General features: G+C 42.8%; 2 protein-coding genes across 2 annotated transcripts; both read right to left on the bottom strand.

Annotated features, from left to right (window-relative positions):
• LOC104432974 (GTP-binding protein BRASSINAZOLE INSENSITIVE PALE GREEN 2, chloroplastic) lies at positions 1–3,574 on the bottom strand. Its single transcript, XM_039304503.1, has 3 exons — positions 2,265–3,574; positions 1,641–1,808; positions 1–981 (listed from the first exon to the last, which is right to left on the bottom strand). Exons 1-3 carry the CDS (start codon positions 3,474–3,476, stop codon positions 670–672), a joined length of 1,692 nt encoding a protein of 563 aa, XP_039160437.1. The 5' UTR covers positions 3,477–3,574; the 3' UTR covers positions 1–669.
• A 1,604-nt stretch (positions 3,575–5,178) lies between these two features.
• On the bottom strand, positions 5,179–9,651 carry LOC104432973 (E3 ubiquitin-protein ligase SINAT2-like). Its single transcript, XM_039307589.1, has 4 exons — positions 9,118–9,651; positions 7,810–8,127; positions 6,413–6,799; positions 5,179–5,787 (listed from the first exon to the last, which is right to left on the bottom strand). Exons 2-4 carry the CDS (start codon positions 8,005–8,007, stop codon positions 5,443–5,445), a joined length of 930 nt encoding a protein of 309 aa, XP_039163523.1. The 5' UTR covers positions 8,008–8,127; positions 9,118–9,651; the 3' UTR covers positions 5,179–5,442.
• Between the last annotated feature and the right edge of the window lie 2,542 nt (positions 9,652–12,193).

Raw genomic sequence — 12,193 nt, 5'->3', positions numbered from 1 at the left:
CTAATCCGTTTCGATTGGTGGGCTGATCAAACAAAACCGAATCAGCTACAACCAAGCATCCGGAGAAGAAAAGAAAAGGTTTCCTGATAAACAGAATCTCATGGTCAGTCCACCAAATGGAACAAAGAAGAAGATCGTGCTTCTAAATGTACTATTTGATTTCTGTCACACAAGTCTTTGAAACGAAACAGATGTATCAGAAGTGCACCTTTGCTGCTAGATCAGATGGCCCTGGCTTCTTGTCCCGGACTAAGGTCACAACTTCAGGTTAAAGCATCAATCTTACCAGCAGTTGGCCATTAACTTAATGCATAGATTCCACCGGCAGGTTATTTTAGCCAACAAGTTAGGAGGCACAATGTGTCTGCCGGAACAGAGTATTCCTCTATTCTGTTGATGTAAATTCTCTGCAAAAATGGCTTCTATTCCACCACAAATGCCACTTCTAGTGAAAAGATACAACTGAACTCTGATCACCCGAGTCTTCCTTGGCTGCTTGAGCACATGTCCCTGCTTGAAGACCCAAGTCCCATCAAGTACTCCCAACTGGTCTTCCAAAATTTTTTGAAAAAATTTCTTGTCACACTAAGCTACCGTCAGCATTTGAGTTTGTGTCGGAGGTCAATGACGATAACTTAACAGGTACAGCTTTTTCGGGATCACTTGGTTTCACTTTCTTTCACTCTGGCGCTTTGACTTATTCATAGCCTGGTCCGCTTTTGAGACAATTTTGGAAACCGTAAATCCCGCAACCTCAAATATCTGGGATCTATGGGGAATTAGTGAGTTGCGGAGGATGACATCGACTCTGTTGTATGTCCAAACCCCTAAGAGTGCCTCTCCTTTTAAACCAATGGCAAACCACCCAAGACCAGCTGCTGCAACATCCACAGAACTTGCATCCCAGCTGTTACCACTTACACGAAATTCCCTTCTCACCCATTGTCCAAGCTCTTCCACTCGTTTTTCACCAATTGGTGGCTGGCAAAGGCATTAATATGATGTCAGAAAAATTGTATCTAAAAACTAGCTCGCGATAAAATACTGGGGATGGAGATCCTCTGCCGCACACAATGCTCCCATTAGTGTCTCAACCAATTCTCAATTGTTGATGTATGTAGATATGCATCAATGGTTGAGATATATCAGGACATTTGTGGGAACACCATGGTGTGCAGAGTCCACGTCCAAAATATTGGAGCTGCTGCTCTCGCAAGCTTGACACTAGCATGCAAGCTAGGAAAAGGAAAATTGACTCAAGTTCATTATATTTCCCAAAAGAAAGTGCTCTCAAAGACAAAAATCAGCATTGCCTCAGCAGTATAATAACAAGATCCGGAAGACGTATGGGCAGAAATGAAGACTTCAAAGCATTCTAGACCGATTAAAAATATGCTCAAGGTCATTCAAGTGATCTTTGTTTCAAACAGGAAACAAAATCAAGAAGAAGATGAAAGTCCAAACAAATCAATTCCAGACATGTTTAAATAGGCTCTTAGAGCTCAACTTGCTCCAGAAACCATAAACTATTTTTCAATTTGAAATTGGTCCAGCAATGCTTCCAGCAAGACTTCGAGGTAAAAGTATCCTTTTCCACAAAAAAATTGTTATAGAAAGTGGCTTCTAAATGAAAGCTCTACCTGCAATTGACGACCAAAATGGTCTTCTACCATTGTATGTGCATTTTCTGTTTTCCCCATGTGCAATGGGAGATAGGGAGATGCCCATACAGTAACATAAACTGAATCTACAGATGATTCTTCAATGTCCAGCCTCATGAGCCCAGCAATATGAATCGAATGACCTGCCTGTCATGACAAAAGAGAAACACATGAACCTTACACGCATGATGCAAACTTGGTTAGGTGTCATGTCAAGTCCCTGAGTAAGCAAATTGTTCCTGCTTACTTTAGCTAATTCAATGACACAGAAATGCTATCAATTCAATGACATAGAAATGCTAAGCACATTCAATCAACCGGCAACAACTAGGGTAAGCATTATCCCACTAACACCTTCAATCAGTTGACTGAAAAGTAAAGTCAAGTGCAATGAAAATACTATGCTTATAGGGGAGAAAGGGTAGACATACAACATTCATCATACTACACTGTTTTCTCCAGCGTAGTAAATGCCCATCAAAGGTCTTGCACCATTCAGATAGCATATCGACCTTCCATAACATAAATAACTAGGCCTTTAAAGAAGCTCAAAAGAATTCTCTAGCAGTAGCTACATCATCCTACTTGTCTAAGCATGCTTACCTTAATTCTGTAAGTCCTTGGCCTGAGCTCCTTACTGACATATACAAGCTTCTGCTCTTCCCTGGTCAGCCTCGTCGTGATCTGATGCGGATTCAAAAGCCCTGGTGTATCAAACAGCTTGGCCTTACCAGGCAAAATTCCCTCGACCCTAATTATTCCCAGCGTGGTACCAGGCACCGGCGCCTCTGTCAAGTGGGTAACTTTGCCTTCTTCAACATGCTTCCCGATCGCATTAATCAAAGTACTCTTGCCCGCATTTTGTGCGCCGATTGCCCAGACATTCCCTCTAGGCCCAGCCAGAGCAATGACATCATCCACAAGATTCTTCAACCCCCAATTCCTCACTGCGCTCACCATATGCAAACTCGTGATTTTGATCACCCCATTTTCCCTCGCCCTCTGCCTCACCCAATGCTCGAACCCAGTGGGCGATATGCTGCTGGGCAACAAATCAATCTTCGTCACCACCAAAACTACTCTAGGCACATTCCCCGATTTCTTCTCCTTCCAAGCAGTCGAATTCTCCTCAATCGTCATGGAAACCAGCTTCGCCACCTTCTTCGGGAACGACCCGTCGAAATCGGCCGCGTCCACCACCATCAACACCACCGACCGCGTCCCCGTCGCCGAAGCCAGCTTCCTCCCGACCGTGTGATCGAAGTCGAAATCCGGCAACAGGTTCTCGACGGTCGGGTCTTTCACCTTCCCGTAGTGCCTCAGCGAGTGGCACCGCGCGCAGACCACCGGCTTATCGTCCGAACCGGGGCGGCCGCCGCCGCCGCCGCCGCTCTCGTCCTCGACGGCGAAGCCCCTTTTCAGGGAATCCGAGAACTCGGGCTCGGGAGCGACGGGCGCGAGGTGGGCATCGAGCAGGCGGTAATGCGGGGTCTTGGGGGAGGGCCTCGTGAAGTACCCGGGGTGCTTGGGGCTGGCGTCCTGCATGTGGACGCCGCAGCCGGGGCAGACGGCGTGGCCGGGAGCGGCTTCATCGTAATTCCCCTCCCGGGTCAGGGGCAGGGGCGGAGACGGAGGCGGCGGCTTCGGCGCCTGTCTCGCCGCGGGCAGGGACGCGAAGGAGACGGCGGAGGCGGCGTTGTTGGGGCATCGAAGGATCGGGGAGGGGAGGGATTGGGAAGAAGGGAGAGGCGGGGAGACGAGGAACCTGAGCTTCGAGACGGACGAGTTTCGCGTCCGACGGACTAGCGTCAGCATCGAGCCTCTCGTGGCGGCGAGGATGGTTGCAGACAGGGTTTTTGGCCCGAGCAGAGGAAGATGCAGGGGAGACAGGGTTTGAGGAAGATGCGAGAGGTATGCTTGCGCCTTGTGACGGTGAGAACCGAACCGATTAGCAGGGTGGTTAGCGTTCAATTGGGGGGGTCGGTTCTCACTGGAAACCCAACCGGGCTGGGTTGATTTTTAGTTTGTGGAATTCGGAACTGGTTTTGAAACCGAGAGTCGAATCAGTTCCTCGGAAATCCCTTGAAATAGGCCGACTCGGTTCAATTTAGTTTGGTTCCTAGATTCAATCGACATCAATGCACACCCATATCAATGAGGTCCCAAGTAGAGAGATCAAGCTAAGACTTCTCGGGTTTAGATTGGTGATCCATTGGAATGGACTCATTCATTTTCTTATCAAATTCAATCTAGTCAATACTCACTCTCGATTACAAGATTTGATAGGGTCTTGATGGGCAGTCCTCACTTTGGAATTGAGAATAACTCATAAAGAGATTGATTTCAAAAAATTGGAATAGAAAATCGTTAGTCACCAGATGGATCTATGTAACAGGTCCCTAATCCCAATCACTCACCGCTTTTGCGTCCCTTACATGCTTCCAGGGGATGGACCAGCTGAGATGCGAAGATGCGAGCAACATTCATTTCTCACATGCTTTCATTGTTGGTGTGAGACGAGGTCTCCCACTTGGATGGTGTTCTCTAACCATCACAACTAAAAGAGAGATTTTTTAATGAGGTGGCAAGAAGAATTTAAGGAATCTAATGCAAGACATTGTGACTTTGTTTTCACATTAAAATATAGCAAGCAATTGATTACCTAAGGAGCGTAATTAATTATTTGTTAAATGACACAAACCACACTCGAGTTTATCACATTCAAATTACATAGACTCGGTTTGCATGAACAAGTAGACAGTTCTATGCTTTGAATTGGAAACCAAACTGCTCCCTATAAGAGTTTCTGGTTTTGGGCTGGTCCGGTCCACTTTTAGGCTATTTTCAATTTTTTTGTACACTCCTATTTAATGGAAGAATAAATTTAACCGAGCTTTTCTTTATATATATACATATATTTTTTATATCTACAAAAAAGCATGAATTGGTATTAGGTAGAATTGTCCTTTGCGAACCAAGGGACACAAATTTATTTAGTTTATACTCGAACTCATTTATAACTTTAATGTTCAAGTTGAGGTCAATTATCTCAAGTTTCTATTTTAGTCGAAATCGAGTAGGAAATTTAATAATCTATAAAGTATCTTTCAATTTTCTTTTTAATTTCTTCAAACGCTTTTTCCTAAAATGATTACTGTGACAATCACATCAGCTCCTCATCTCTCCATAAGACAATAATAAAAAAAGTAATCTTAGCTAATTCCTGTTACCTGTATTAAACGAAACTAACAAAAGAAGGTGACTGCACTAACTTTTTTTTATTTATTTTTTATCTAGACTGCGCTAACTTGACAAATATAAATATTTAATTATGATTTTCCAAACTTTAAGATTTTGGGTGCACTTTCACAACAAATTTTATACTAGTCCTTTCTAAAATGTCTCAATGTGGAGCTTTTGCTCATCTGACTTCTCTTTCTCCGTTTTATCGCACGTAACTTTGGGTGATCTTTTGTTCTGATAATTGTGCTCTATACTTACTCGGCCAGGCAAGTGCTTGACTGAGAAATGCCGAGTCCCGAAATTGATTCAATTCCAAAGAAACTATTCTTCTGAACGTCATTTGTCTGAACACCAGTCTTCAAATACTAGTTGCTTAGCCCGAAATAATAATGTTACAGTCATCACGCATCAACACACCCAAAACGCGAATAAGCTAAGTTTTTCTCCTGTGGAATTAAGTAGAACCGCTCCCAATTGTGTACGTGCGTGCTTGTGGAAAACTCGTGAGCCTTTCTTACCGACCAAAGAAAGCTTCAAGTCATGAGAAATAGCCAGCTTCTATATCACTGTTCTTCCATATGCGGCCGGCGACCTTGAGCTTCAGTTCCTGTCCATTACCACCGGAGAAGGACAGTGCCAAGATTCTTGGGATTATTAGACCATCCTGACTATCTCGGACTTTCCTATGGCTATCTCGGATGCTCCTCGGAATGCCTTGCCATATTAACCTCCTGCCATTCCCCCCGACTTCAAGGCTGTAGCTGAACTGCCTTGCTTCCTCCTCGTTGCCCATAAAACGTAGAAAGGCCATATAAACAGGAGCCATCTCAAGCAGAAAAGCCTCGAAGTGCAAGCAAAATTGTCGACCGAAACAGTTGAAGATCTGCACCAATAGAAGATTTATGCAATTCCCTGTTATTCTTGGCATTAGGGAATATGATAGCCCAAAGTTGAAAAATGAAAAACCTCTTCCCTTTAGGCCAACTTCGTACCTTCTTTCTTTTTTTCCTCTCATTTTGCTATAAAATAACTCTAAAAGGTAAAGCAACTATTGTTATTTGAGATTAGACAGGCTGCCACTTTACATGGCATGAACTCTATACTTCGAAGGACCAACTCTAAGCTGAGGCATCTTTAAAAAATGATATGTCTAGGAAATAATCAGCCTTTGCAGAGTGATTTTGCTTTCTGCCAGCAAAACTTAAGATAAACAGTCTGACCAATTATTAGTAGTGCTCAGACAACTAATCAGATAAATGTACAGGACTAATCACTACTCATCTTTTTCATACTCGAGACAAAATATTAGGAACTTACAGATACACTGAATTGGTTCACCAAAATATCATAGAGCCATGTACTCGAGATATCTTTTCCCCCTTCTAAAAAAGTCATGCACTACCTAATCACACATTAAATTGCTGATACAATATTTCAAACAACCTTAGCCACATCTTGGAATTTTTATAATAAAAACAACAGGTAGAGAGAGAAGTTAGAGCACTTACAGTCAACATCCATGTAGCATTCTCGACATCTCGTGGATTGGATTTGACATATCTGTGGTTGAAGGTACATCCATCATGCATGTCAACATTGTGGTCATCCCTAAGATGCATGACAAGACGTGGAATATCACCAGTAAAAGAACAATCGGCTCCAGCATAAGGGCAAGCATAGGGACGGTGTTTGCAGTTCTTTTCATGCTTAAGCTTACTGTAGTACGGAAATATGCCCCTACAACCCAGAAGCTGAAATCTGCATGGGAGTTCTAGGGATTCTGCAACTTTTTCTAGCACCAAGCATCGTATATCTCCAAGCTCATGGCGACAAGTTGGACATAGGTTCTCGAGTTTGGTCTTGCAGCTTGAACATAGAGTGTGGCCATTCGGACACTGACAGAATTGAAGCCAAGTTGATTGTTAATAGCTAGAAGCACACAACCATTTCGAGTAAATGAAAACCGTGACAATCCCATCCTCGTCCCTCAAAACCCCTCAAAAGAAGTCCTACTTGAATTTGAATAGAAGTAGTAGCATAAGTACTGTGACGATCCCACCCTCATCCTCAAACCCCTCAAAGGAAGTCCAATGATACTGCTGAGTTTAGGGGTATGCAAACAATGATAAACCATTCAACATCATAGCTGTTGATGTGCAAATTTGACAGCTTCTCAAGGTGCCGGTATAGAACCTAGATGCTTGGAATCTACACACCTGATGCCATATACAAATAAGTCACCAAGCTTTGCCCCACGGGGAAATTTCTGATGCTTAAGCTGGTATATAGGTTTTAAGTGGGAAAGGAAAAGCAAGTGTGCATTTAAAGAGAGTGTTATGGTATACCTGGGCAAGTACATCACCCAGGCAAGCCATATATTTTATCGACCTCCATTTGCAGGGTTTCTTATAGTGGGCCTTCATTTTAGGGCCTCTGCTAGACATATTTTTATCTTATGAACTAATTCCGACAAATAAGCATGGGTTAAAAATCATTATTATATAGGATTCTACTGATTTAAGTACGTGACTGAGATTATATAAGGTTTTACAATCATAAAACCACGTGATTTTAATATTTAAATCAAGTTTTAACAACTTTGTCTACACCAGCACCTTGTGGACCTGACCCTTCAGATTTGTGCATTAACAACAGAGTGAGACTGCAGCACTACCTTTGAACATAGATTCTGTTGAATTGAGGCTACTTATTTGTCCTCAAGAAATGTGAATTAAGATTTCACTGAATCCTCACTCTGACTACTGTATGATGATGAAATTAGATACTTCTTTACCCACAAATCTCAAAGCAGTTGCAAGTTTTTGCTATTTCATCTTAAGACATTGAAATAACTTGTAGTAATGGAGCCTTTGAGCGTATAGAAGTTTGGTAGAAATAGATTTACCTGGTAAATGGGAGGGTACATTAAATTCATACAAACGGGACATTCAAGTAGATCATGCACATCCTCATTTAAGGGTGACCAGGCACTTCCTCCCATGCTTGTGGCAACTTTTCCACAATTGGACCTTCTCGACAGCAACTCTGATGATGTGGTTTCATAATCAGTAAATGAAATCTGGGAGCCAAGCATATTACTCATGTCCTCTAGTAGCTGTGGCCACACTTCAAAAATAGCACCCTACCCCCTTTCCCACTCGCTCAATCTTGCTCTTTATGTATCCAATATGCTCTACTAGCTTATGTCACAGATGAATTAGCCCTGTCAAAGATTGCCACCATCAGGCAATAAATGTTCAGCGGAAGCTTATACTGTAAAAGATTGTCTATTAATCAATCGCTGCTCTAAGTATGACAGCAAGATAGCTCAAAATATAATTTTGGCAAGCGGTACAAGATATCCATAAAAATTCTACATGTATACTCAATGTAAGAACAGCAGATTACTTTTCCAAACAAAAGGTCACCAACAAGAAGTAACTCTTCGTGCTTTATAAAGTTTAACTGGGAAACACATCCTCCAGACGTGTACTCACCTTCCTCCCTAACATACCCCACACCCGTAATAGATTACACCCGAGATAGGACGCTCTATGGAAGACATATCAAATGGAGAAGCATCTATTGCCAAAACCCATCGCCACTACTCTTTGGTGCCACAGGACTCTAATCATAAATTTTTTCATCAAATGAAGACCACAAAATAGGCCCATCGACATGTATTACTACTGCCCTCGTCCACAAGAACAATAAGCGTGTCTACTTCAAGGAAATGAATATGCCAATCAGCTTCCCAGAGACTGACATACCAGGGCTTAAGCCCACCCTAGGCAAGCAGCAACGGCGGGCAAATTAAGAGAAGAAAAAGATGCAACAGCGCTGGGCCAACTATCGGAGTAAATTTATCCCATTTCCCAATGCCAAAAAGCAGCAACAGCGGGCAAGTCAAGAGAAGAATAGATGCTATACTTGTCGAGCACTATTTTATTGTGGCGGTGGCGAGCAATGTACCAGCGAAATGATCTCATCAAACTCAACGTTTTATCGACTATTTTCCCAACCTCTCCCTCCCATAGAACGGACATCGTAACCGACCGATTCGATAATCCCCCCGACATTCTAGGTTTTCGGAGATTCCGATGATTCGAAACAACAACACGGAGCGCGAGAGCAAGCAAATCGCGGCAGATCCCGCGGAGAGCAGAAAAGCGAAACGACACCACGCGGAGAGGCTCGCCGCGAGCGCGCATACCTCGACGAGAACAACCCCGGCACGTCGTCCGTCGCAGTCGCTGCCGACGAAGCGGGCGGAAACGAGGAGCGCCGCAAGAGACCCGCGAGGCGCCGAGAGCTCGGAACGGCCCGGCGAGGCCTCGATCATCTCGGGCTCGCGGGCGATCGATCGCCGTACCGCCACGGGAGAGGCCGCAAAAAAAAGGTGGGGGGAGGAGGAAGAAAAGCCGAAGAACGGGACGACGGGGGAGCGACGGACGGCCGCGAGAGCCGGACGATTCGTGGGGGTGGGGAATGGGGTGTCGCGAAATGGAGAGAGAGCTGTGCGGGAGCGACGAAGGATCGGGGGAGACGGGGTCTCTGATTGAAGCTCCCTCGAGTCGCGTCGCCACACCTGTCGGATTTTGGAAAATGGGGGAGATCGTCGGTCGGTTGGTGCTTTTGAACTCTCGCGTACAGAGAGAGAGAGAGAGAGGAGGTTTGCACTATCGACAGTGGAATTAATGGGGGAGAGATACGCTCGGGTCTGGTGTGTTGTTGTGGCGGTCTCTGGATGGATGGGAGGGATGGGAGGGATGTGGAGGAGACGAGGATTCCCCCGCACGCAACGTTCGAAACGACCCCCGCTTATTAAAAAAAAAAGTCTTATGAAAAGACGACGCCTTTTTCCTCCCCCCGCTACGTGCCGTTGGAGGGTATTTTTGAGTTATGTTAATAGGACGTTTGTCTCTTGTCCAAAAATAAAATAATAATAATAATAATAGGATGTTTGTCTCATACAAAATTTTATGGGAAAAAAACTTTTCGAAATTTATTTTTTTTTTAAAGAAAGTGATTAAATGTTCTTTATTTGGTGATAGGGACCGAATTTGGATCTCATCACTTAATTTTGGGACAAAAAGAAAATATTCTTTAAATAATTTTCTTTTTCTTTTTTTTTCTTTCTTCCTCTTCCGCCAGTTGTCGAGCCTCGATAAAGGCCATGACAAGCTATTGCCATTGTTGCTGAGGCCCCAACCCTTGCTGGTCTCCACCAAGCTACAGCCTGTGGCTAGTCATCAAATGAAGGAAGAAGAAAGAAAAAAAAAAGAATACAAAAAGCCATTTTTAAATGAAATAAAAGATGGTATATTAAAAAAAAAATCAAGAAGAGAAATTTTAGGAAGTGTTATCAATTTTTTAGATTTATGAATTTACTTTCCTAATTTTATGCATGTATATATTTCTCAGCCAAAAAGTGTTTTAATGAACTAATCATTTTTGGCGAATCAAATTGATGAAAATTTGAAAAACTAATTTCGAAGAAATAATTTCTCCCAAACAAATGCACCCTTAAGGGATAATTATTCGAAGGATCTCTAAACTTGGTTTAATGTGCAATGTCATCTCGAAAACTTAATGTATTTAATACAATTCATGGACTTTAGCTTAGTACGCAATGTTATCTCTAAAATTTTTAAATGTCCAATGTTGTCCATTAATTTTTCTATATATAAATGTTCATTATTGTCATTAAACTTGAATTATTGGAAAAATATTAAATATTTTCATATAGTTCATGGACTTAATTGAACGCGTACCAAAAGTTTGTACATCATATGAACATATTAAAAGTTTATGGATGATATTGTATATCGGGCTAAAGTTCAACATCAATATTAAACAAATAACAAATTTATTGAGGATTTTTGCACCGGGCAAAGTTTGAGAATCATTTATGTTATTTCCTCTTATATTAACATTCTCTCTTATTGTGATTTAATTTAAGAAAATATCATGACTCTTTTAAACTTGATTACAATGGCACATCGTAACGTACGATTGTGCTCGCGGGTGCTGGAGGCTTGTTTGCAAGCAAGCTACTGATCCATATTTTGACATTTCATTTCAAGGAAGTAGGAGTTGCAAGAGATGCAAACATCTCTTTACCGCAACAATTTATCTCCACTAGGCAATAACCCAAGACATGATAGGTTGCCATGGAGTGAGAATGTTTCTAAGGCTTTGTCGTTATGTGGGACAGTTGATTACAAACAAGTTTTTAGTTGCGATTGCTTCCAGTGCTGGTTGAGCTTTCGACCTCCTCTACATCTTCGCCGGTGGGCCACAACAAGCTTATATCGGGGGCGGCAACAACGGTGGAGATGGCAGCTGGGCGACGGTCAATGGCTGCAGGTGGTGGCGGGCGGTGGCGGTCAGGATATGGAAATTTGGGAATTTGGTTTGTGGGTTGATAATTTGAAACAGCAAGGTGCTTCGTGTCTTTTAAATTAGCGTAATTTGGTCCTTTAATCACGAGATTCATGTCACGTAATATTGTTTTATACCAAAGCAGAGATGAATGTACCTAATTTTAAAAGCTGGAACTGATGGTAGACCGATCGAAGAAAATACATTGGTTGAATTAGGGACCAACACAGTTTCATTGACAGAGCCGCTGACATCAAAGAAGAATTCAAATAGAAAAAATATAAGGAGACTTAAGGGTAGAAGATTGAATTGGCTTCGATCCCTCAACTACCATTCTAGATGGCTCTCACATTTATTAAACGACTTTTGCCGTGCTTAATAACCAGCTATCCTTTCTCCTGTTTCATTACTTAGCCATATTTTTCACTCCTAAACTATATAGACAAAATAAACATAAACTATTCTTCCTACCATAACATGTCAGCATATTCTAATTTTTCAAAGAGCAAATAAGAAATTTCAAAGGAGCTACTAGTTCTCACCACGTGATGCGAGGGATCCCGTCGAATTTACAGCTCGATCCCTCATCTTCAGGTGGACCGTTCGCTCGCGCGCAACGTTTTCCACATGTTCAGCGTTCATGCGGACATGCATACTTTAATCTTGATAGATTAATGCCTAACAAAGCCATGTAAACACGTACCACGTAGCAGCATCAATTGACCGGACTAGCCCACGGATCGACCCGCCCCGTCAAATCCACATCAGCCGGATGGAAAAAAGGTAAGCGCAGCATCCGTCAGCCGGACTTCTCTTTTCCATATTACCCGTCATCCGCTCGTGTATATATACCAAGCGCAAGAAACTGCGCATCCAAGAACTCGACGTAGAAACCCTCTCCCATC

This window comes from Eucalyptus grandis, chromosome 2 (genome assembly GCF_016545825.1).
Source record: "Eucalyptus grandis isolate ANBG69807.140 chromosome 2, ASM1654582v1, whole genome shotgun sequence".
Classification (NCBI taxonomy): Eukaryota; Viridiplantae; Streptophyta; class Magnoliopsida; order Myrtales; family Myrtaceae; genus Eucalyptus; species Eucalyptus grandis.
Note: the sequence above shows the minus strand (reverse complement) of the source record. Positions and strands in the feature narration are given on the sequence as shown.